At 42.9% G+C, this 26381-nt stretch overlaps 1 protein-coding gene across 20 annotated transcripts in view; it reads right to left on the bottom strand.

The window, feature by feature from the left end:
* LOC115079098 (mucin-2-like) overlaps positions 1-26381 on the bottom strand; it is a 221251-nt gene that overhangs the window by 125575 nt on the left and 69295 nt on the right. For all 20 annotated transcript variants that reach the window (XM_029582159.1, XM_029582171.1, XM_029582164.1 and 17 more), the window contains exons 19-24: positions 20884-20984; positions 14232-14383; positions 13461-13599; positions 12459-12569; positions 9693-9869; positions 8622-8861 (exon numbers count right to left, since the gene is read on the bottom strand). In XM_029582159.1, coding sequence (XP_029438019.1) covers positions 8622-8861; positions 9693-9869; positions 12459-12569; positions 13461-13599; positions 14232-14383; positions 20884-20984 — 920 coding nt within the window. The remainder of the gene's footprint in view (positions 1-8621; positions 8862-9692; positions 9870-12458; positions 12570-13460; positions 13600-14231; positions 14384-20883; positions 20985-26381) is intronic.

The raw sequence follows: 26381 nt of genomic DNA, 5'->3' as shown, positions 1-26381 counted from the left end.
CTGGCTCGGAATTTTTTGGCAAAAACAAATAGTCTCTGTTTGAATAAAGCGCTCGCCGGTAGGCTTTTTTAACACAGTGTGTCGGATAGCCGCGTTGTAAAAAGCGGTTAGCCATGTCTTTTGCTTGGGTTTTAAAGTCCTCCTGATCTGCACATAATCTTCTTAATCTGAGGAACTGGCCCACCGGGAGATTAGATTTAAAACTGGTAGGATGGAAACTGTCATATCTTAAAAGATTGTTGCGATCGTTTGGCTTACGGAATATACTGGTGACCAGAACAGTGTCCTTTTTCTTAATCAAAATGTCTAAATAGGAGATTTGATTATGATGATGCTCCATAGTGAATTTTAGACAGGGATCAAGACTGTTCAACCATATATGAAACTCTTGTAGCGTTGATAGGGATCCTTCCCATATGACAAAGACGTCATCAATGTAACGTTTCCAACATTTCAATTGCGGTTTCCACTGACAGTTTTCTATATGTAAAGTCTCAAACCTAGCCACAAAAATATTTGCCACATCCGGAGCCATGGCGGCTCCCATGGCGGTTCCTCGGATCTGTAGGTAAAAATCCCCATCAAACATGAAGTAATTCTTGCTTAATGTGAGTTCAAGAAGTTCAATGATATAGATAATTGGAATACGTTTGGGATGTGAATATGCTTTTAATGCTTCGGAGACGGCAACAAGTGCTTGATCCTGGGGAATAACTGTGTAGAGAGACTCAATATCAAACGTGACTAGCCAGCAATCTTGTGGTAAACATACAGTGTCAAGATATTGTAACATGCTTGTACTATCCTTCACATATGAGGTGGATTTTGACACACATGGTTGTAAAATTTTATCCAAGAAAATTGAGATCGGTTCCAACACTGATTCATTCGCCGAGACGATTGGACGTCCCGGAGGGTTACAGAGTGTTTTATGAATTTTGGGTAGTATGTATAATACGGGTATCCTGGGATTCTCATTAATTAGAAAACGACGTTCTGAACTTGTGAGGTACCCATTATCAAAGCCCCTCTCTACAACCTCTTTAATCTCAAAAAGGATCTCCTGTGTGGGGTGTATTTAAACTCAGACCGACCCAAGCCGCTCCACCGCTAAGAACTTTTGAGCGGAGAGACGGCGTTGGGTCCGGTAAGTTTATCTGCTTTGTATTTAAACTCAGACCGACCCAAGCCGCTCCACCGCTAAGAACTTTTGAGCGGAGAGACGGCGTTGGGTCCGGTAAGTTTATCTGCTACTTCCCTTTGCTAGTATACATCGTTAAGATACTTTGTTACAAAAATCAATATCGCTGAATCTGACTCAGACTTCTAATGTTTTGTAGAAAAATTTGATGGACCTTTAACACCACTGAAGTTCTTTTTGCAAGAGTTTACTAATGCCTTAAGATTTGTTTCTATCCCCTGTTGAAACAAGGGGAGTGCTGGATCAGGAGAGTCTGAATACACGTCTCTGAAGCAGCCACTTTGGCGAAACGCGCGCGTCGGACGAGTATCTCCGACAGCCACGGAAGAATGACCTTGCCAACGGATGAATAAGGAAAGTTTGTCTTTCTTCTTTTTTTCAAAATCTATAATTTTAAAAAAATTTACAAAAATTGAGTTAAGCTATATGGACCAATTGATTAAAAGTGACCCGTACGAAGTGCATGAAATGCAAGTCTGACTTGTGAAGCACTGGGTGGTATGATGGTCCCTAAATTCTTAAAGTAATATTTTGATATGTACAGCGTGAAAGTTTTTTCTAAGACTTAAAAACACCACGTATTTCAATTTAGTTCATTGCCCTCGTGGGGTTATTCATTAAGAGATTTTTTGGAATTAGACTTCAATTACCCCAATATTGACTGGGTAAATATATCATCGGGTCACGCTAGAGAGATAACGTTCCTGGATGAAATAAATGATAGCTTTATGGAGCAATTGGTTCAGGAACCGACGAGAGAGGGAGCAATTTTAGATTCTCAGTGGAGCACAGGACTTGGTGAGAGAGGTAACGGTGGTGGGGCCGCTTGGCAATAGTGATCATAATATGATCAAATTTGATTTAATGACTGGAAGAGGAACAGTGTGCAAATCCACAGCTCTCATGCTAAACTTTCAAAAGGGAAACTTTGATAAAATGAGAAAAATTGTTAGAAAAAAACTGAAAGGAGCAGCTACAAAAGTAAAAAATGTCCAAGAGGCGTGGTCATTGTTAAAAAATACCATCCTAGAAGCACAGTCCAGATGTATTCCACACATTAAGAAAGGTGGAAAAAAGGCAAAACGATTACCAGCATGGTTAAAAGGGGAGGTGAAAGAAGCTATTCTAGCCAAAAGATCTTCATTCAAAAATTGGAAGAAGGATCCAACAGAAGAAAATAAGATAAAGCATAAACATTGGCAAGTTAAATGTAAAACATTGATAAGACAGGCTAAGAGAGAATTTGAAAAGAAGTTGGCAGTAGAGGCAAAAACTCACAGTAAAAACTTTTTTAAATATATCCGAAGCAGAAAGCCTGTGAGGGAGTCAGTTGGACCGTTAGATGATTGAGGGGTTAAAGGGGCACTTAGAGAAGATAAGGCCATCGCAGAAAGATTAAATGATTTCTTTGCTTCGGTGTTTACTGAAGAGGATGTTGGGGAGGTACCCGTAATGGAGAAGGTTTTCATGGGTAAAGATTCAGATGGACTGAATCAAATCACGGTGAACCTAGAAGATGTGGTAGGCCTGATTGACAAACTGAAGAGTAGTAAATCACCTGGACCGGATGGTATACACCCCAGAGTTCTGAAGGAACTAAAAAATGAAATTTCAGACCTATTAGTAAAAATTTGTAACTTATCATTAAAATCATCCATTGTACCTGAAGACTGGAGGATAGCAAATGTAACCCCAATATTTAAAAAGGGCTCCAGGGGTGATCCAGGAAACTACAGACCGGTTAGCCACACTTCAGTGCCAGGAAAAATAGTGGAAAGTGTTCTAAACATCAAAATCATAGAACATATAGAAAGACATGGTTTAATGGAACAAAGTCAGCATGGCTTTACCCAAGGCAAGTCTTGCCTCACAAATCTGCTTCACTTTTTTGAAGGAGTTAATAAACATGTGGATAAAGGTGAACCGGTAGATATAGTATACTTGGATTTTCAGAAAGCGTTTGACAAAGTTCCTCATGAGAGGCTTCTAGGAAAAGTAAAAAGTCATGGGATAGGTGGCGATGTCCTTTCGTGGATTGCAAACTGGCTAAAAGACAGGAAACAGAGAGTAGGATTAAATGGACAATTTTCTCCTGATAGTAGAGGGATAGTAGAGGGAGTTTGTGTTGCTGTTATTGAAGTGACATTAGAATTTGATTATATTTCTATGGTGAGTGATAAGGGGAAATTACCTTGTATTGCTTTGCACCTTTTGTTGGGGGAGTTTCTATGAATCCAGGATATTGTAGAACTTGAGTTGCAAAGTTTATATTGGCAATCTCTCCTATCCCATACAGATCCCAAACTACGCTCCCATATTGATGAGTTTTTATTGATTGATGCTCCTGAATAATTTTGTGGCAATTTTACTAGATAGTTGAAACTGGCCAATGGTTTCTTTGTTGCAATCAATGTCCTTCGGTCTAGAGATGCCGCTGGCATGCATGCCCAGTACCTTGTGACAATGGTGCAAAATATTTGTAATAGTGCTTCCTGCTTTATGAACAAGATAGCTTGTCTCTGCATGGACAGAATTTGATAAGAGATGGATGTAGAAAGAGCCATCAGATTCCCAGGGGTAGTGGATGTGTGGATATTATTACACCTGGCTAGTAAGGATTATACATTTTATTCCATACCATATTCTACCTATTCTAGAACTGATATGCTTTTCCTAGCTTCCTCATTAATGGATCAGATGTCTAATGCTTACATTGAGAATAGGGTTTGGACAAATCATGCTCCAGTCTGGGTTGAGATCAAAAGCTTTAGTCAATATACCCAAAGATCTTTTGTAAATTTAATGATATGTTATTAAAAGATGAAGAGATCTGTAAAATAATTCAACAGGAGATCAAGAATATGTAGCTGAATAGTACAGATGATGTTGATCACAGAAACATAGAAGTGACGGCAGAAGAAGACTAACGGCCCATACAGTCTGCCCAGCAAGCTACGCAGTTTATCCATTTCCCCCCCTCCCCCCTTTTTTCTCCCTCCCACCCGTCTCTATTGGCTTCCAGCACCCTCCGGCCCCAATTCCCTTCCACCCCTCCACCAATGCAGAGAGCAGCGCCATCCTAGTGAACATCCAACTCAATCAGGGGTAGCAACCGCCGCAACCAGCAGGCCACCCCTGCCCCTTACCCACCCCTGTTTTGTTTGCTTGTTTGTTGGTTTTTGTTTTTTTTTTTGAGATGGCAGCCCTCCATCCTTCCGCTCCGTGAAGGTGGAACACCAACCACTGGCCACTGGCATCCCGCTCCGTGAATGCCTCTGTGGCTACTGCCGCTCCGTGCAGTATTTTGTTGCATGAAAGTGGAACACCAACTACTGGCCACTGGCATCCCGCTCCATGAATGCCTCAGTGGCTACTGCCGCTCCGTGCAGTGTTTTGCTGCCTGAAGGTGGAACACCAACTACTGGCCACTGGCATCCCGCTCCGTGAATGCCTCAGTGGCTACTGCCGCTCCGTGCACTTAATAGTGTGGGACTGCTTACAAAGCATGTTGAGGAGTAAATCGATCATGTGGGCTTCGCAGAGAAAAATACTAAGAAAAAGAAGGAGAGGGATCTGTGGGAGGAGCTGGAAAAGGATCATAAAAAGACAGGGTTTATTAAAACCTTGGAGAAGTTAGAACAGGCAAGGGCACATTTGAAGACTGATGGTATTAACTTCCTAATGCTTCAGCTAAACAAGCTTATTTTGAGAATGGTGATAAGGCATCTAAGTTATTGGCCTTCAAACTGAAGAAACAGATGGCTCAAACACTATTCCACACAATACGAAACCATGTAGGGAACATTTTATGTGATCCTGGCCAAATCCTACATAGGTTCCAGGAGTTTTATCAGGATTTGTACTCTGCGGATAGGACTATGGGGGGGGGGGGGGGGGGGGGGGGGGAGGGTGGTTTGATATTACTAACTTATTGGAGGGGATATCCTTACTGGGGTTGACCTTAGAACAACGGAGGGGTTAGAGAAATTACAGATATGAGATGCATATAATTATCAAGGGGCTAAAATCCAATAAGTCTCTGAGGTTGAATGGGTATAAGGCCCATTTTTATAAGGAATTCATGAGTTCTCTGATACCTCCATCTGCAAACAGATGGGAAATTGCCACCTTCCAGGAGGCTAGCCGGAATATTGGTGCTGCCTAAAGAAGATAGGGACAAAATTGTCTGTGGGTCATATAGACCGATATTTTTATTGAAATGGATGTTAAAATCTTAGTCAAAATACTAGTGGATAGGCTGGCTAAAGTGATGCCTTTGTTAATCCATGAAGATCAATTGGGCTTCATTATCGTAAAGAGACCACAGTGGGAAAGTGTTAAATGAAATCTGGGCAGTGAGTGTTGGCATCTGTGGGAGGGAGCGCTAGGGAGTGCTCCCGATTTTGGGGAGATGTGTGCCCATGGTCCATGACGCAACTGCAGAGAGGAGCTCCGTAGAAGCGCCGTGGCAGGCAAGACGTGTCCCAGCATGGGAGAAGCAGGCTGACCACCGCCCTAACCTCTGCCGAACCTGCACACACTGGTAGAGACCCAACAACGCAATGCTGGTCTCTGGGGTAGCCTTTCGGCCACTCGATAGCCCTTTCGGACTTGCCACTGGGAAGTGGCAGATGCGGCAGGACGGACAGAGGTTGAGGACAGGTGATGGTACTGAAACCTGGAACCAGACAGGGCCTCGGCCTTGGACTAGGCTGATGGCTTGAAGAAGAGGTAGCTTGGAGGCTCAGATAAAAAGAAGACACGTGGAGTTTGGGACTCAGATGAGATGAGGATGCTTGAATACTCAGACAAGACGAGGACACTTGGTACTTGGGAGCTCAGACGAGACGAGTACGTGAGGTGGCTTGGAACTCAGATGCAAGACACTCAGATGTAGGTGAAGATCAGAAGTGGATTCTGGAGAGTCAGGCGAGGATTCCGGTTACTCTGATGAGGATTTGGAACTTGGAAAGACTCAGGCGAGGATAAGGACTCGGGATACTCAGACGAAGACAGAGGCTCAGGAACTAGGAGAAATCCAGGCAGTGCTCGAAGACAGATCCTGCCAGAAGAGGACTCCAGCCACCAAACTCAGACACTGGATAGAAACAGATTTACTCCTAGGAAATTCAGCTGAAGTCGAGGTCCAGGGCGAGTGAGCTGGACCCGGAACTTAAGGACTAATGGTACTTCAGGATTAGGACTCGGGACATCAGAGCTGCAAAGTAGGACATCGGAAATGAATGGATACCGGTACCTCGGGACATCAGGACATCTACGGCATCTGGACATCAGGGAACTCTAGAGAAGAGGACCTCAAGGGCATCAGAAACATAATGGACAAAGACATCAGAATGTCAGGACATCCAAAGACAAGGAGACGTTAGGTCATCTGAAGACGAGAAGACATCTGGACATCTGGAGACACGAAGACATCAGGACATCTGATGACGAGAAGATATCTGGATACATGGACACATCAAGACATCTGAAGACAGGAAGACATCTGAAGACACGGAGACATCAGGACTTCTGAAGACAGGAGGATGGGATCCGTCGAGAGACCAATACATGGAACGAAGATGACAACGAAAATTCAGGAACCATGGGCGAAGACAAGAAGGACCAAAGAAAAACAGAATGCCGTGAAGAAGTGAAGAGGGATCATGGAGGACTCCTGGAATAAAGAGCTGGAATTAAAGATTCAGGAGAGATCCGACTCCATGACCAACTCCTTGCGAAGGTGAAGACTGAATGCTGAGCCGTTTTGTAGGGCCGAAGAGGAAATGCCTTGATGACATCATGAGGAGGAGTCAAGAGGAAAGGCCCTTTAAATCCTGTGGAAGAAGCAGGACCTTGGAGAGCAATGTCTTGCTGCACAGGAAGAAGCTGTTGCGTCTGTCGGTGCTAGACGGCTTTGCCCCGTTTGCCTCACCTTGTTCACGGCTCCTCCCGCTTCCCTTGGGAAAATGGCTGCCACCGCGTCTACAAGTTGACCTCTCCAGCATCCCCGGAATGGCTATGATGCTGCCTCCCGCCATGCTCCTCCCAAGGGCCTACTAGGGTGCACGCATGCGCGCTCGCATGCCACCCACGTCTTTATTCCAGCATTGGCGCGAACCTCGGGGGCGTTCCCCTCTACTGACGCCACGCCATCCAGGTATATAGCCTGTAAGAACATAAGAACATAAGAAAATGCCATACTGGGTCAGACCAAGGGTCCATCAAGCCCAGCATCCTGTTTCCAACAGTGGCCAATCCAGGCCATAAGAACCTGGCAAGTACCCAAAAACTAAGTCTATTCCATGTTACCATTGCTAATGGCAGTGGCTATTCTCTAAGTGAACTTAATAGCAGGTAACGGACTTCTCCTCCAAGAACTTATCCAATCCTTTTTTAAACACAGCTATACTAACTGCACTAACCACATCCTCTGGCAACAAATTCCAGAGTTTAATTGTGCGTTGAGTAAAAAAGAACTTTCTCCGATTAGTTTTAAATGTGCCCCATGCTAACTTCATGGAGTGCCCCCTAGTCTTTCTACTATCCGAAAGAGTAAATAACCGATTCACATCTACCCGTTCTAGACCTCTCATGATTTTAAACACCTCTATCATATCCCCCCTCAGTCGTCTCTTCTCCAAGCTGAAAAGTCCTAACCTCTTTAGTCTTTCCTCATAGGGGAGTTGTTCCATTCCCCTTATCATTTTGGTAGCCCTTTTCTGTACCTTCTCCATCGCAATTATATCTTTTTTTAGATGCGGCGACCAGAATTGTACACAGTATTCAAGGTGCGGTCTCACCATGGAGCGATATAGAGGCATTATGACATTTTCTGTTCTCTCTCACACACATATACACACAGGCTTTCACTCCCACAGGTTCCCTCACATTTACATGCCTTCACTCTCGCAGGCTTTCTGACACACACACATATTGTCACAGACACACACACAGTCACTCTGGGCCTCCCACTCTCTTCCTGGCCTCTTCAGACACTGCTGATCTCACAAGGCCTCTTCTTCAGCCACTGTGGGATGGGATCCATGGCAGTCTGCTGGTCTTCTTCTTTCACCATTATGGGATGGGATCTGAGGCAGCCTACCAGACCTCATGTTTGGGCACTGGCAGCATCAGATCCAGCAGTGGTCCTATTGGGCTTCTTTTTTTTTGTCGCCTGACAGCTGCCAAAGAAACAGAAACTTGGTATACCAAGGAGGAGAATTGGGGCATGTGCCCTGTGTGCCCAGAGCAAATGACGCCCCTGTAAAATGGACATACATTATAGACTGAATAAATCACAACAGTTTTATTAGGGAAACTACTGAAATTTTGCAGTATTTGTGGTAAGAATTTGCAATGTTAGCCACAATACTAAGGCCCATAGAGTATTTGTTTCAAGCACTTTAATCTACGATACCTCGTAATGGCAAGGAGCAAACACATGGCCGGTGATGATGCTGCACTGCTTCTGAGCCCAAGCCTTCCTGTAAGGGTTGCTGGTACAAGGATCCTTGTGATCTATAGCATCTGGGCAAGTAGAAGTTGTTTTCCAGCTGTTTCCAAACTCTATCACATTTCCAACTACAGAGTGATGCCTGGTGGTAAAGTCATTGTTGGCATTTCCATCATAATTACCACAAAGGCCACAGACTTTCCCCTGCAAATAGAAAATATTAAAATAGTTTGAGGGAATAGAATGTTTATTACAATATCTAACCCAGAATGGAAGGTTTTATAATAAATGGGCAAATTTTAGCATTCAGTGTTATCACCCTGACTCATCATTGACGGCACCCCTTTACCATTAGATAAAAGTTATATAAGTCTAAATAGAATTTGAGGGAAAAGTAGAGCAACAATAGTGCACAAAAGCCTGTACATTAGCATCAGTTTCACATATCTTGAGTTATTGGAGCTGATTTGGAAGAATCAAGGTGATGTAACTTGACTTCCTCTGTTGTGACCCAGGCATTGTTCTTGAATAACACTGTAGGTGTTTTATCAGCAGTGAATAGCACTTTAACTCTAAATAAATGAGTTGAGAAATGAGTTGAATAAATTCCATTAGAAAGAAGGAACAGTCCCAGGGTCAATGAGCCACAATTCTGTATTCTGTGCTTTCATAAGCCATCTTCAAGCCACTGCAGTACAATATGAACATTGCAAAAGATTCATCCAGTACAAAATGTACTACACTGTCTTTGCATTAGTTCAAAAATTTAGAAATTGACCTGGGTTTTGTATTCTTTCCTCTTCTCTTTCTTGACATATAGGGACCGATTCATTAATGCTTTTTTTCTCATTCTGTGTCTATGTTAAAAACTTAGATAAATTAGGCCCAGAGTAACACTTAATCAGGGTAACACTTAATTGTCAGAAGCAATTTTCACATAAGGAAGGACAATAATCTTAAATTTTATTGTGTGTTGAATGCACCTTTTTTTCTCCTTCATTTCATAGTATTGTACTGTAGACTTCCCAACCTCACCTTGTAGGGCACAGTGAGTTTGATGAAAATGGTGGTTTTCTTATCCCACAAAAGGATCAGCCCAAAGTCAAACTCAATCACCAAGTAGATGCCCATTGTCCTCACTGTGTAAATCACCTTTACACTGCCTTCAGCCACCACTTTAAACTTTTCATCAGAGAGCATCAAGGTGTAGCTCTAAGAGGAGAATATAATATTGATCAGAAATCATAGGATGTACTATATCTATTATAAATGAACCTGTAATTGTATTATTGATAGAATATATTATTTATTTTTTTATTTTTTACACTGACATTCATGGGCACATCATGCCGGTTTACAATATAACTTAAGGAGGTCCATATTATAGGCCAGCGATCAGCAATTTACCCAGTTAAAGTTAACCATGTAACTAGTTGGTATATTCCACGGGACACGTCTCTTGCTAAATATACTTGGCTAAAGTTATCCCCGTAAGTTTACATGAATATTGTAAACCTAACCGGCTATATTCTGATTTTGGACAATCAGTCACCCTCCCACTCCCCAACCTCGCAAGTAAAAAAAAATAGTGACCCGAACACCCACACACATATAAAGATATTTTAATTTCAACCTGGCTCTGTGCCCCCTCCTCTCCCACCCCACCCTCCTGACAAAATGCCAACCCACACCACACCCTCTAAACCACCCCCTTGGAGCCCTCCAAACCTGTAGGACTGGCTGAAGCATTAGTCTTACCACTCTGAACATATCCAACATTGCTCATAGACTGGCACTTTCTGCTGTTGATTTCATGCATCTCAAGGTCAAAAGCAGGAAGTACCTGCGAACAAGTTTTGAACATGTTCTTGGTGCTGGCTCAGAGGAGACAGAGTGATGGGGAGCAGCAGCACAGGCTTCCACCACTCAGTTTATCTAAGGGAGAGCAAAAAGGAGATAAGGGAAGAGGCAGGGTACAGATATTGGGGGTAAGTGAGGGGGGTAGGCAGATGCTGGGGAAGGAGGCAGATGTTGGGGAAGGGGGAGAAAGGAGGCAGGAGAGCGAATGCTGGGGAAGAAAAAAATGGAAGGTCGGTGGCAATTACGTGTATGATTAGGAAAGGAGGCATTATTTGGATGATGGTTGATGTAGAGAAGGAGATGGAGAGGACAGGATAGGAAGCAAAACAAGAAAATGAAACATAGAGTACACGGATAGGTGAAAGCTGAAATATGTGAGAAAAGCTACAGAGGAGTGAGAAGTGACCAATGAAGGGAAGAAACAGGAACCAAGAAGGAAAGAAACAGAGAGAAAGACAGTTTCCATTCTTGGTAGTGGCAGTGGTAAGCAATGGAGCTATGGTAGAAATGGCTCAGGGTTGGGATATACAAACAGCACAGAATGGGGAGACCCCCCTTCCCCACCCTCTGCCCAACTTCACAGGAGTGGAATTGGGCTGGCAAATGCTGAAAGAGGAAAGAGTGGATGCTGGGCAGAGGGTGGGGGGGGGGGGGAGAGAGAGAGAGAAAGGGGATACTGCTGGGCAGGGAGGGAGGAGGGAAATGCTAGGAAGAGCCGCCATTGCTGAAACTGGGAGCGCTATTCTAGAGCCACTGGCAGGAGGGAGTATTTTGCTGGGGCAACTACTGGTAGGTGAGTCGGGCAGTAGGGAGGAAGTACTCAAGGCTAAAGGTTCTTTTAGGGCACCGAGTACCCTTGCTCTGGCTCAGCAAGAGGAGTTAAGGGTTAAAAATGGGGGGAAACCCCTGGGCAATTGTGAAAAAGGCTCATGGCATTGTAGCCCCAGTGAGAACTGGTTTCAATTAAGAAGGAAGTGACAAGGAACAGGAGGAAACTACCGTGAAAAACTAAATGCATAAAGGAAACTTTGTATAAATTGATTTACCCATGCTTGATAAAGGAGCATTTCTCCTGAATTTTTGGTGTATTGTTATTACAAAGGCCTAAACCATGTTTCTTAATGAAATATATTGGCAAGCCCCTGATTTAAGTGACCTGTCTTTCTTTAAAAAAAACAAACCAAATAAAAAGGACTTTGCATCAAAACGTCAAAGTGACAAAAATGGAGTTGGATAACTTTCAAATATAACTGTGTGAAAGAACAATATAATAACGAATGGCACATAAGGAATCCAGTTACAGTAATAAGTATGGAACTGATCCTTTAGCTGAGTAGAAGAATCCTTAGTTTGGACCAATAAAGCTACAAATTCAAGAATGATGATAAAATAAACTTTTCTACAAGTGGAATATCCCAGTTAAGAGTACAATACAGTCCTCATTTCACTATTTTATCCAAAAAACCTGGTGTGAAACTGATTTCAAATGCATGACACACTATACGGAGTTCCAGTAGGCAACAGATTGATCTTTTACAGCAATGGATTCTTGGGTAATTGTCTTCTTTTTTTATGGGACCAACTTGAAACTTTTGCAACAATGTACTTCAGTTATTGAGACCACCAAGGTCCTGTCTTCAGATCTATTCACCCTAGACTTTTGGTGAGGCTGATCAGATAATACAAAACTTACCAGTGAAGATGAAATTATAATTATAAATGTGGCACATTGTGTTGTATTATTTGATGACCTGAAGAAGAACATGAAAGTTTACATACAGTTGATCAACTCAAAGGCATGTATTGTTGTAAAAGTACAAAGTTTCACTGAGTTTTATATAACCAATCAAAATGGTGACACCAAAGTTATAAAGGATATGGGAGCAAATTCTTGCATCTGGATCTTCTTGAATGCTATAGATATTTACGAAAGCAACTCACGCCAACATAGATTTTAACAGTCCTGGCGCAGGTGGTTCCGGTGGTGCCACAGGGGATGTTCTCAGTGATCACTCGGAAAGTGCTTTCAGTGCTGTCTGTACCACAGTGATCCTGAGGAGTAGAATATGTTTGTGAGTAACTAATTAGCTATCATTAACCCCAGTGTGAGTTACTGGCCACCAGTGTGAGCTACTGGCTTGATAATAACATTTATCAAAAGCATGCTTTTTTGAGTTAATGATGTTGAGACCCCTACACTCTTTTCTATCTTTAGTAATGTTTAGGACAGTATTTCAGTCCCTGGTATTAGGTCATATAGACTATTTTCCACTTAGTTCATGGGTCTTCCTGATAAAGTGATCAAAGTTACCCAACTCACTCAAAATGCTATAGCGTGTATATTGTCTTGCATGCCTCATTGGGATCACATAAGTCCGACTTTGCAGCAATTGCATTGGCTCCCAATCAAATGGAGGATAACGTTTAGATTGTTGGAAGTTATCCATAATTTATTACTTGCAGAAGATGCATGCATCTTAAAGGCTAAGTTGCTATGGCACATGCCAAAAAGGTTCACTATGCTCTGAGAGTGCTAATCTGCTTGAGCTACCCCCAGTTAGAGAGTATAAGAGAGCCACTATGTGTGCAAGAGCCTTTTCATGGGCTGCACCAGCCCTATGGAATTCCATTCCTGTGCAGTTTAGAAATGAGTCCATTTGTGCATTCAGGAAACAGTTAATGGGATTATTTTTTAAAGGGGCATATGGATAAGCTATGTTTTATATTTGGTACTGTGTAAATATGTGTTTCATTGTTTTTAATGTTTTAATATGTTTATATATGTACATGTTTTATGAATGTTATTTGAAATACATACTGGACTCATAGCTCTATCGGGAAGCTGCGGAATATAAGATGTATAAATAATTAAATAGTACTGCCAAATATAGGGACATGGGTTAACCTCAATTAAAAGTGATAAGGGACTACTTTAGTACTTACCTGGGCCAGGACATAGTCACAGTCACCACTGAAACTGTACCGCTTATCATCAAAGGTGATGTAATTCCCCTCTCCATAAACCATGCAGGTTCCCAGGCAGACATGTTTGGTGCATTTCCACTTTCTCTGTTTACATTCACTGTGCAGGAAAGAAGAACCCATCAGTCCTTTCCTTTATTTATATGCAGATGCAAAAATCACAAAGCAATTCAGTTTTGGTTGATCATTCTCAATAAATGCGAAACCCTATTAGTATTTTATTATTTTTCGGATGTTGATTAAAAACATGCCTGGTGCCAAGGAATTAGGAAGCGTGGGAAATCCCTCACAGCCCAGACCTTTCCTGATATGCTGATTTTCTTGCATATGGTTTCGAAGAGAAAGGAACGTTTACTTCCATTGATGATAATGAGGGAACATTATTTTTCATGTAGCAAGATAACTCGGTAATAGCAAATACTACAAGACAGATTTCATGATAAATTTTTCAAAAGCATAACAACTGGAAAATAATTTAACTTGGCAGAGGTCAAATCCTTCCATGCATTGATGTTTTAATCAAGCCATTACCTTTACCCCACCCCATACGCGATATATATATACTCACACACACTCTCTCAGTTTTCTCTCTCTCTCTCTCTCAAGACAGTTTCTTCCAACTCACACTTAAACCTCAGGTATTTGAGTCAATTTATTTCAAGCTAGAATCCTTCCTGTGCATGTGATTTTGGAACACTATAGCTGCTATGTGAAGAGCTGTTGAAATCATACCAGGTATTGCAGTGAATTTTAATCTTGTCCCCAGACTTGTAGGCAACCCCATTGTGAATGCATGGACATTTCTCCTCAGGAATGCAGCCTTCTTTGTCATTGAATACCAGCCCATCAGAGCACATACAGCCGGAAACACACTGAGTGCTGTACTGTTAAAAACAAAGAGAGTCCACAATATTAGAAGACATAATTTCAGAGGAGCAGAGATTTTGAACAACGGTATAATGGAGTTTGCTGAAAAGAAATGTCTGATCCACAGAGAATGTCTCTGATCTTCTTCTTCTTTATTGTATAGCACACATAAAAAACAAACCTCACATGTGAAAGTGCAATGCTGTCAACCAAGAAACAGCTTGTCATTTTGCTAAATGCAATGCTATCTTATCCAAACATAGCGGGTTGCTTCTTTCATACAGGTCGATCCAGTAAAGTGTGCTCCGTCGGAGCGCACTGTCACCCTGCTCTGGACGCGTGTTTTCCCTTACCCCTTATTCAGTAAGGGGAGGAAAACACGCGGCCCACCCGCGGCACGTAATAGCGCCCTCAACATGCAAATGCATGTTGATGGCCCTATTAGGTATTCCCGAGCGATCCAGTAAGTAAAATGTGCAGCCAAGCCGCACATTTTACTCTAAGAAATTAGCGCCGCCCAAAGGTCGGCGCTAATTTCTTCCGGCGCCAGGGAAGTGCACAGAAAAGCAGTAAAAACTGCTTTTCTGTGCACCCTCCGACTTAATATCATAGCGATATTAAGTCGGAGGTCCCCAAAAGTAAAAAAAAGTAAAAAAAAAAAATAAAAAAAATTTGAATTCGGCCCGCGGCTGTCGGGCCGAAAACCGGACGCTCAATTTTGCCGGCGTCCGGTTTCCGAGCCCGTGGCTGTCAGCGGGCTCGAGAACCGACGCCGGCAAAATTGAGCGTCGGCTGTCAAACCCGCTGACAGCCGCCGCTCCAGGCCAAAAGGAGGCGCTAGGGACGCGCTAGTGTCCCTAGCGCCTCCTTTTCCTCGTTTGCACCGCGTCGCCTAATTTAAATACTGGATCGCTCGCACCGGCGAGGGGCTGGTGCGCGCGCCAGGAGAGCGGGCGTTAGTCCGCTCTCCCACGGACTTTACTGGATCGGGCTGATAAGTAGCTAAACTTTGTATTTGACCTCAGTTGTTTAAGGAGACCAGCTTCTTAATTTTCAAAATATTTATTTACAGAGTAATTGAAGAATGCTGTAGACTATCACTGAGTCCTTTTGATATTACTGATTCAAATATTGATATAAAAAGAAGATAATTTAGAAGATAAGAAGACTGTTTTTAATGTATTTCCGCCCTGGAGGCGACTGTTCAGTTCCTTGTAAACCGGTGCGATATGTATTCTTTACAGGAACATCGGTATATAAAAATTAAAAATAAATAAATAAATAAATAATTCTTCTGTGAAGATAGAGATGAGATGAGATGTGTAGATTGATGGCTTACACCTTTGTCTAAGATGGTGCTTCTCTCAGACTGAGAGAGGGGGCAGATTCCCAAGATGCCCTGGGTTCAAAGGGGCATACTAATGAGTTAGGAAGTTAAGGTAAGGAAGAGGCATCCAATGGGATGAGAGGAAAGTGACCCTTTGTAATACCTATGATCTATAAAGTCTGAGATTACAAATGTCTTTCTAAGAGGCCTGAGTGACCGATATTGCCACAGGTCAGGAGATGGCAGTATGACACATAGGTTGCATGGCAGAACATTTCCCATCTGGTATTTATTTATTATATATGTATTTATTTATTTATTTATTTATACAGTTTTTCTATACCGTTGCACAGTAAAATTCCATCGCTACGGTTTACAATAAAATATTCTAAATAAATACATAGAAAATTTTACTAAAATCTTCATATGTCATTAAAACTAACTTAGTCTAGACAGGGTTAACTAAACTTAATAAAATTACATTAAAACAGCATAAAAGATAAAAGGTAGATCAGTAGATGCCACTATAATTAACCTTATACAAGCCCCAAAGTAGAAGTCTACAGCATGCAAATAATCTATAATGTCCACAGATCTTCAAAGAAAGTTTGATAAGTACAGATTGTCCTTGTACAGCGATTGAAGTCAGGATTCCAGTGGATAATCTCTCCAAACAAGAAACAGGACACGGTTTAAAGGAGGATGGGCATCCATTCTCTAGCCTAGCACACTGGTAGCATAACATAGAAACATAGAAACATAGAAACATAGAAATGACGGCAGAAGAAGACCGAATGGCCCATCCAGTCTGCCCAGCAAGCCTCACACATTTTTTCTCTCATTCTTATCTGTTACTCTTAGCTCCTTGTTCTATTCCCCTTCCACCCCCACCATTAATGTAGAGAGCAGTGATGGAGCTGCATGCAAGTGAAATATCTAGCTTGATTAGTTAGGGGTAGTAGGGGCAGTAACCGCCGCGATAAGCAAGCTACACCCATGCTTATTTGTTTTACCTAGACTATGTTGTACAGCTCTTGTTGGGTTTTTTTTTTCTTCTCCCCTGCTGTAGAAGCAGAGAGCCATGCTGGATATGCATTGAAAGTGAAGTATCAGGCACATTTGGTTGGGGTAGTAACCGCCGTAACAAGCCAGCTACTCCTCGCTTTGTGATTGTGAATCCTTTTTTTTCTTCACCCCTGTCGTTGAAGGTGCCGATGTTGTTAGGTTTGCACATTTTGTCAATGCAGACTTCGCCCATTATCACCCATCTCAGGCGATAGGCATAGGGGTGTTGTGTGGACCATTGCATAGCTGATGGACCCTGTATACCTACATTAGGTCTCTGCCCAGTAGGAGTAGGATTTGAACATCCTGATCTAGAGGTGGGATCAGCTCATCTATGGCTCTTAGATGCGGATGGTTTTGTGCAACTTCTGGTGTGGAGATTTCCATCCTGTTGTCTGGTATCTCATTGTATTCTTTGAGGGTGAGGAGGAATGTTCTGTTGCTTCCATCTATAGCTTCTCCCATATATCCATTCACTCTTCTGCAGTCTGTGCCACTCCCATGCATGTTTTCAATGTGTAGGGAGTATAATCTGCCTGTATGTCAAACAGATCAAAGAATTTGTTTCTGGATACAATCTGTTGCTCTACTCGTCTATGATCACATACGCCTTGACTGACTTTTCATGTTGTCCCTTGGGGTTTACCCAAGCAAGGACTATTTTAGAGCAAGATCTTCCTTCCAGATTTTCTCAGCAAACCTTAGTGCACGTCAGATGTTGCCGTTCTCTCATCACCATCCTCCTTGAGATAGGGGAAGAAGTTTCTGGGCTATTAGATTTCATGGCATCTGGGTGCAAAGCTGTGACATATTTGTCACTGTCACACTCTGTGTACCGGAAGGATGCCTTTAATTGCTGCGAGAGGTGGCTTGATGAAGAATAGCATCTGTAATGGATTTCCTACTATTTAAGCAGACTATTCCATTCTGTCAAGGTTTGTCTCCAAAGCCACAACATTTCTTTAAAGGGTGAGGTTACTTGTGCAGAGAGTACTGCCTAAATGGGTCTTCTCTTGTTTCATTCATGATAGGAGTAGGGAAAGAAAATACAGGTATTGCAGAAGCCAACTCGGTCTTATACATAGAAATAGATTTTTTTAGCATCGCCATATCCTTTGGTTGTCTTTTGGAGTGGCTTGAATCAGCCTCATCTGGTAGGTTGAGCATGAATCCTGGATCATTCTTTACTCTTCTAGGTCCCATAAATACTGTGAAAAGACCAGCAAAGGAGAAAACGCAACACCAGCCTATGGCAGTTTATTCAAGATTGGTTTTAGTCCCAGGGCAGTGTCTGAATAGCTAAGACCCAAGAAATATGAGTCTATCTTGGCTGTCTTCAGCTTCAGTAGAAGATCCCTGAATTTTAGCAGCTTTGTCTCGATTTGAGATTCTTGGGAAGTTCTCACCCTTCTTGAGAAGTGTACTCTGAATCACTTCTGGGCTGCTGTAGCACTGTTTCAGTTTTTCCATATCACTTCTAGGTCACTGAGAGGTCATCTGTGTGTACTGATTTCAGCCTCTTTGTGCGTTCTGAGGATTCGATCCTCCAAGCATTTTATCAACATGTTGATTTCTTCACTTGCGGTGATGCCCAAGTCCTGGATAGTGTCTCTGAAGGAAGATCGCTATGTTCTGTAGCTCTCTGGACTATCGTCATACTTGGTGAGCTCTGTGTTGACAAGCTCAAGTGAATCATGTATTTGGCTAATTCTGATGAATCTGATGTTTCAATCATTGTTTGAGATGCTTGTGGTGTGTCTCCATGAGAGGCAAATCTTTCCTTTTCCTTTGCAGTAACAGCTTTAGGTATTGAGTTGGGATGAGGTTGACCAGGAACCCCAGATTCATGCAAATCACGTGTGACAGGTGCATTTGTTGGTGGTGTTCTCTCCAACATGTCCTGAACCTAATTTGTGTGGGCTGTTAGGTATTGAGCTTGGAATAAAATATCTTTTTCTGTGCATGTGCCCATGCCATGAGCCAACAGTAGGATATCAGTTTGTATGCGAATGTGTGGTGTCCCATTTTGTTGGCCAGAGTTTGGGGTGCTGCACATGTGGAACTGAACTCTATCAGGTGTAGTGTCTGCTTCTTGGTGAATTTGTCCTGCTCCTGTGTTTTATGTCTCTTCTGTTTCAGGTGGCAAGAGTGAACAGGTTTAATTTTATTTATTTATTTGAGAAGCATTTATTACTCGCTCTTCCTACTTTCAGGGTGGGGTACATTATAAACATATAAGAAGAACAAGATCATATAACACATTACATATTCTTGAATAAGGGAACATAGCCTATCATATGACAACATATTAAAGACATAGGTGTTAATTTCAACAAAACAGAAGAGCTAATAGGGGGCCTAAAATAGGATATCACGGATTCGCAGAGGTAGAGAGATGTTGGGGGCTATCCATTATCACTTAGGTTTGGGAATGCTTTTCTGAAGAGGAAAGTTTTTTGTGCTTTTTTAAAGAATATTGTTTCCCGGAGGCATCTTATTTCCTTTGGTAAGCTGTTCCATTGGCGAGGACCTGCAGAGAAGAAAACACTCTCTCTGGTTTCATCAAGGTGGGAGAGCTTTGGAGACGGGACACCTACATAAGAACATAAGAACATGCCATACTGGGTCAGACCAAGGGTCCATCAAGCCCAGCATCCTGTTTCCAACAGTGGCCAATCCAGGCCATAAGAACCTGGCAAGTACCCAAAAACAGTTTGTTCCATGTTACCGTTGCTAGTAATAGCAGTGGCTATTCTCTAAGTCAACTTAATTAATAGCAGGTAATGGACTTCTCCTCCAAGAACTTATCCAATCCTTTTTTAAACACAGCTAAACTAACTGCACTAACCACATCCTCTGGCAACAAATTCCAGAGTTTAATTGTGCGTTGAGTAAAAAAGAACTTTCTCCGATTAGTTTTAAATGTGCCACATGCTAACTTCATGGCGTGCCCCCTAGTCTTTCTATTATCCGAAAGAGTAAATAACTGATTCACATCTACCCATTCTAGACCTCTCATGATTAATAACATTAGGTTTGCTGACCTGAGGGACCGGGAGGAAGTGTGGATTTTTAGTATTGAGGAGATCCAGGGGGAGTGCAAGTTGTAAATAGTTGAGTGTATGATCATGGCAAGCTTGTATTGTAAATGGTATGCGATTGGAAGCCAGTGCAATGTTTTCAAGGACAGGAGTGATGTGTTCATAAATGGGAGTGCCAGTTAAAGGTCTTACTGCCGAGTTTTGTATGATCTGCAATGGATGGATAGAATATAGTGGGAGACCTATTAGGAGAGAGTTACAATAGTGAAAACCAGAGAATAAAGAAGACTGAAGGACAGTCTGGAAATCAGTGTTCAAGAAGGGACTTGAGGTGACGGAGTAGCCGTCGCTTCTAAAAGGATGAGTTGGTAATGGTTCTTATATGGTTACGCAGAGAGAGAGAGAGGGGTCGATGGTGACTCCCAAGTTACGTAGATTGGTCTAAGACATAGTGAGGTAGATATTGAGCCGCTATGTGGCTAGCATCATTTTTAAATTTCCAGTCAATTGGTTGGGGCAAATGGGATCACTCCTGCCCATTCCATTCTAAAGATCCCATTGAACGGGGTATGTGGGTGCCGGGGAGGAGTCCCTGGCCCGTGCAAATTAAGCTTTCTAAGGATCGGAGCGGGTGGGCAGAGGGTATTTATTTGGTTTAGATTTTTATATTCCCCGTGCTTTTGCCATGGGTAGCTGTCCTGTGCATATTTTTGAAAATACAAATTACTCATTCTGTTTGCATTCCCACCATAAACCCACCACTGGCAACACCTTTGCACTGTGCCCCCTAAAAGAACACGTATAGAATAACACGCGTACTTTTAATTCAGGATGTATTCAGCTAAACTGGCTGTTTGAAAATTGCTAGATAAAAATACCTATGTGAAAAGTTTTCACACGAATTGCATATTCCATATTTCTGTCAGAATTGTTCTCCTCTAAATGAAATGCTCCGATCACCTTAACCTACTTTCTCTTGTCATAAATGTTCCAGTTTAATCCACACTTTCTACATGCAGGAGCTAAGTTCACTAAATACTCTAACAGTTCTTTTTCATACTTCAGTTAACAAAATGATACTTACACAGTGCATTTCTAAATTTTGGCAGCTCTTCTGGCACTCAGAACCCTTGGTTCCCACTGGGGCATTGGTGCAATTAAAGTATATCTTGGGAGGAGTGCATTCTGAAGAAAAAAATATGGTAAGATATCGGCTTGCATTCGGTATTCAGTAGAAATGAAACAAGTTACTTCATGTATTTAGATTTATCTTGCACCTTTTCATTGGTGGTTCAAAGTGAGTTACATTCAGGTTCAGTAGGTATTTCCCTACCTCAGAGGACTTACAATTGGGCCGATACAGTAAAGTGCGCTCCAGTGGAGCGCACTGTTAGCCCGTGTTTGGCCGCGCGTTTTCGATGCACTATATTTATCCCTTATACAGTAAGGGGTAATAGCGCATCGAAAATGCACAGCCAACATCCCCGAAACTAATAGCGCCCGCAACATGCAAATGCATGTTGATGGGCCTATTAGTCATTCCCGCGCGATCCAGAAAGTAAAATGTGCAGCCAAGCCGGCGTCCATTTTCCGAACCCATGGCTGTCAGTGGGTCAAGAACCGACGCCGGTAAAATTGAGCGTCAGCTGTCAAACCCACTGACAGCCGCCACTTCTGTCAAAAAGGAGGCGCTAGGGACGCTAGTGTCCCTAGCGCCTCCTTTTACCACAGGCCCTCATTTACATAAATTTATTTACTGGATCGCACGCCAGGGAGAGTGGGCGTTCGCCCGCTCTCCTGCGAAGTTTTCTGTTTCGGCCTGAATCTATTTAGTAAGCCGCAGGATTTTCCCTGGTTGGGGGGGGGGAGTGGGGAGGGGATACCTCATGATTCAGTAACCTGCAGTACTGAAGATTTGTGAATGCCAAGGTCTTATCCCCATTGTTAAAATACCACTGGGAAACACAATGTGCTCAGGCTAACCCGACAGTATGCCACACAGTGCTAGCCCCGTATCTCAAGGTTGCCATCTTTTAAAGGGGCCAAACTGGCCCCTATAAGCCCCCTCCCTCCAGGTACAATTTCAAAATTAACCTGGTGGTCCAGTGGGCCAAGAGTCCTGGCCTTAGCTTCCCCCTTCCTGCGCTCCCCTCTTTCTGGCAAAAAAAAAAAAAAAAGTGAAAAGTAAAGGGCCCTCACCCCCTAACTCAAAGCTCTGCAGGCGGGAGTGAGAGTGTATCTCTGTCTGCAGGACAAAGAGAGATCTTTTCTTAACAGCTGCAGTGACTCTGACCTGGTCGAACAACAGACTTTCTTTAGTGTCTCTCTGATTGTGTGGAAAAAGTATACACTGACTACATACAATGTATGTGTGAGATTCTTTATCCACAAACTGTGTCCGCTACTATTGTAAGTCTATATAGTCATAGTCAGCAAGCAGCCAGGGTGGAGCTGTTGCATTCACCACCCGCGGAACCCCCATACCGGCTCCTTCCACTCGGCTACGCCTCCGGGCCCTGCCTGGGATGTCAGCTGCCACGGCCTGCCTCTCCAATTCCTCTCCGCTCGCACCCACCGACGCCGAGGCCTCCGCGGCCTCGCCAGAGCATGAGTCACCGCCAGCTTCCGGCTCCGCCCGGGGTTCCCCCTAGGCGTGCGCAGCACCAGCAGCTATTTAAAGGGCCATCGGTGGGAAACCTGGGACCGCCCCGGAGGATGACATCATCAGCGCAGGACTATATAAGGCTCCCTCGGGCCGTACCCAGACAGCTTGGCAACAAGTCTCCTGCGCTGCTTTTCTCAGGATCCTGCACTTCACCTTGAAGGACTTCTGTTCCAGTACCTGACTCCTGTTCCAGTGCCTGATTCCTCTTCCTGTGGCTGACTCCCACTCCAGGACCAGGCCTTGCACCCCTCTTCCTGGAGTCTTTTCTGACGGATCTCTTGGCTCTGAACCCCAGACTGGACCTCACTCTGCTCGTCTGCTGCCTGCCTCTGAACCTCAGACTGGACCTCACTCTGCTCGTCTGCCACCTGCCTCTGAACCTCAGACTGGATCTCACTCTGCTCGTCTGCCGCCTGCCTCTGACCCTTGGACTGGACCTCACTCTGCTCGTCTGCTGCCTTCCTCTGAACCTCGGACTGGACCTTACTCTGCTCATCTACCCTGCGGTGGGATCGAGGCTCTTGGCCATCCCTGACTAATCTGCCCTCCGACTTTAGGCAGGCGCCCGCCTCCTACTGCTGGCTCCTGAACTCTGCCTGTCTTGTCTTGCCTGCCAGCCTTCTGACACCAACCGCTCCCCGCTCCAGTTCCAGGACCCGGCACCTATACCACGCCACAGGGGGCCCACCTAAGTCCAGCTGGTCCTGGCACCCAAGGGCTCAACCCGCAGGGAACATGGACTGGTATTGGCGAAGCTCCAGCCGGCCCCGTTTTCCTCTGGCCTCGCCTCCTGACTTTGGGGACCTGTGGGTGTTTACCCTCTCAGGTAGCATCAACCCCAACTCAGGCTAGGGGTCCACAGACCACGCCGTGGTTTCTACAGGGGCATGCTTCGTAACAAAAGTGACTACCTGTTCTTCTATGTGTGTCCACACTAGTACTGACTGCAAGTGACTGAATGCTTCAAATTCTATCATGCCACAGGGAGGAAAATACAGAAGTGTCACTAGTGGGAGCATCAATAGCAAAGAAAGAGAAAACATTGTTCATTCTCCTTCACAGGTGGACTTCTCTTTTGTTTGCAAGTTTTGCATAGGAGTCTTGGGAAAGTTGTAGAGAGTGTAGTCAAGGGGTGAACTGGGGGAGCTCTCAGTGAACTGATGCTTGGAAGGATGCACACAAGTATTTTCATAAGCACATACATCAGCCAGCCTTATAAAATGCCTTCCCCTGTGCAGAAACCAAGGGTTATGTGCATGTTATAATTTTTGTGTGTATAAAATATATGCACAAACTGTTATAAAATAGGTATACAAACTATGTTGATCATTGCATTAAAAAAAAAAATGTGCGCATAATGAAACTTACACTCATACCTTTGGGGCAAAAATATGCAGTATTTTATAAACTGTGCGGCTTCTGCTCTACAGTTTATAAAATAGTGTAATAACCTTAGGCAAACTTACTTATGTGTGTATGTACTGACTAATCACACTATTGAAAATTATCCTCCTCATTCCTAATTCCAGTGATTGGATGCAAAATCAAGGCCCTTATCTCATATTAAAGACACTAAACTTTCTAGACTCATTTTAGCTCCAGAGAGGCTTTTTTTGCCCTGTGTTCACTTAAAATAATTTATCAAACTGAATATTATGAGATAGTGTTCAGACCAAGGGAACATGATGGAAATGAAGTCTTGGGACTGACCACTTAAAGTGACATCTAAGTGTCAACTTAAATCTCTCATAATGATCGGTCTAGAAGATGTCACAATCACCTCAGTAGTACTCTCTATTAGATTGCCGTATCCCCTGGTGAGTGGGTGACCACCTTGATATCTATGCGTTCTAGGCCCCCAAGTCTAATAAACACCCAACAGGCTGTTGAATAGGTTTTCCAAACAACAGAAGAATGGAGTGGTATAGAACTGCAATATCTCTTTCTCCCTCCTTCCCCTTCCTTTTTCCAATCCTTGGTTGATGAAGAATCTAAGATCCAGATGAGCACTTGGTATAGGTCACTAGTGAGACCCCCAATTCAAATACAAGCTACAAAAATTATACAAGGCCAGCAATACCACCTTGCAAAGAGAAATTTAAGACACTCATATACTTGCTGAAGGTAAGAATGGATAAAACGTATATGATAGAAACATTCAAATGTGTAACATGAAATTTTCCATAGAAAAGGACAAGAGATCGTGATCAGAAGTTACAGGGAGGCAGGTACAAAGAAAATATGATTTAAAAAAATGTATTTACTGAAAACTTAAAGTTATAGATGACTGTCATAACCTATCATATCTTTTGTCTTTGAAATTAGGAAACTGATAGACTTTGACAATCGAGAGGAGTTCATATCTTCATAGCAGCAACCTTCAAGTTTACCCCTGAAGAAGATTGACCTTTCGAAACGCTATCGCCTCGGGTTTGATGTTGGAAATTATACAAAACCTCAGCTGGCTGCATTTCAGAGACTGGAACATCGACACCGTATTTGTGCACTCCAAAGCTCCTACTTCCTTTGGACTTAAGATGTACTTTTGAGCACTTTAAAGCCAGTATGGACCTAAGATAAGTACCTGTTTTTTTGCTTATTTATTTTTAGTTGCATATTAAAATTCTAAAAAAAACAGATGGTTGATTAATTCGATCCACAGTCAAAAGAGCAATAATTGAAACTATTCAAGCAGTCCTGGTGCTTTGTATATCAGATCTTTTTAACAAAATACGGTGTGTCTAAATATATAGCACTGTACCTAATTTGTGAGAGTGAAATTATTCATGTGATATTCGGAACAGCCTACCAGAAGAGGTAGTGATGACCAAAAACATGAGACAGACACAGCACAGAGGTGAGTAACAGGTATAAGAAATGAGGGGGTTAAGACATCAGTACAGACTTGTAAGAACCAAAAAAGAAAACAAGTCTGAAATAGCCTGTCAGCGGAGGCACTGCATGCCAGCCCTGCAATAGAATTTAAACATGACTGGGACAGCTATAGAGTGTAGTGGTAAGGCCAGGAGGATTCATCTACCCAAAATGACACAGAACAAGAGAGGTAGAAAACGGTCAGCTACTAGAAGGTCAGTATTCAGCAGTATGGATATTCAGTAAGAACATAAGAACATGCCATACTGGGTCAGACCAAGGGTCCATCAAGCCCAGCATCCTGTTTCCAACAGTGGCCAATCCAGGTCATAAGAACCTGGCAAGTACCCAAACACTAAGTAGAGTGTTGCTGGTTAGGCACTCACTGAATATAGCCAGTCAAAGTCCTAGTTAGCTGGAAAAACATTAGGACTGCTCTCAAGCATGACCAGAAGTAGCCGTATAAGTTATATGGTAACTCTGAAAATCAGAATTAACTACACAAGTTATCTGGCTAACTTAATTCTGCCCCCAGAATGCCTCCAACTCGTCCAGCAAAACATTTAACTGGATAAGTTAGTGGTGGTCAGAGTAGTGGGAAATGTTAAACTGACAGTTTGTCTGGCTAAGTCCTGAATTTAGCCGGACTATTTGAATATTTACCCAAAGTTGCTATTTAAATAAAACCTATGTTCCTGACTGATCATTAATGAGCAGAAAGATTCCCATCATTTAGGAATACTGAAATTGCAAATTTCTTATGAAAATCTCTCCTCATTTGTGTGAGTAGTACAAAGAAACTATGTTTGACCCATGATGAATTGCGTTTATGGCATCTAAGGGCAATTTTCAAAGCCAGTTCTATGGGTAAAGCAGCATTTCACTAGGGGCGTGCATGCTCCCTTTTTTCTTTTTTTTTTGTTTTGTTTGTTTTCTTTCAGCTTTTCAAATAGCAACACCAAAATTATTTAGTGTGCCTCTTTCACATATAGAAACAAAGGCAAACACCATAAAAATGTGAACTGAAACAACATATTGTTGTT

Source organism: Rhinatrema bivittatum, chromosome 17 (assembly GCF_901001135.1).
Source record: "Rhinatrema bivittatum chromosome 17, aRhiBiv1.1, whole genome shotgun sequence".
In the NCBI taxonomy this organism is placed as follows: domain Eukaryota; kingdom Metazoa; phylum Chordata; class Amphibia; order Gymnophiona; family Rhinatrematidae; genus Rhinatrema; species Rhinatrema bivittatum.
This window is presented reverse-complemented; position numbering and strand designations above follow the sequence as displayed.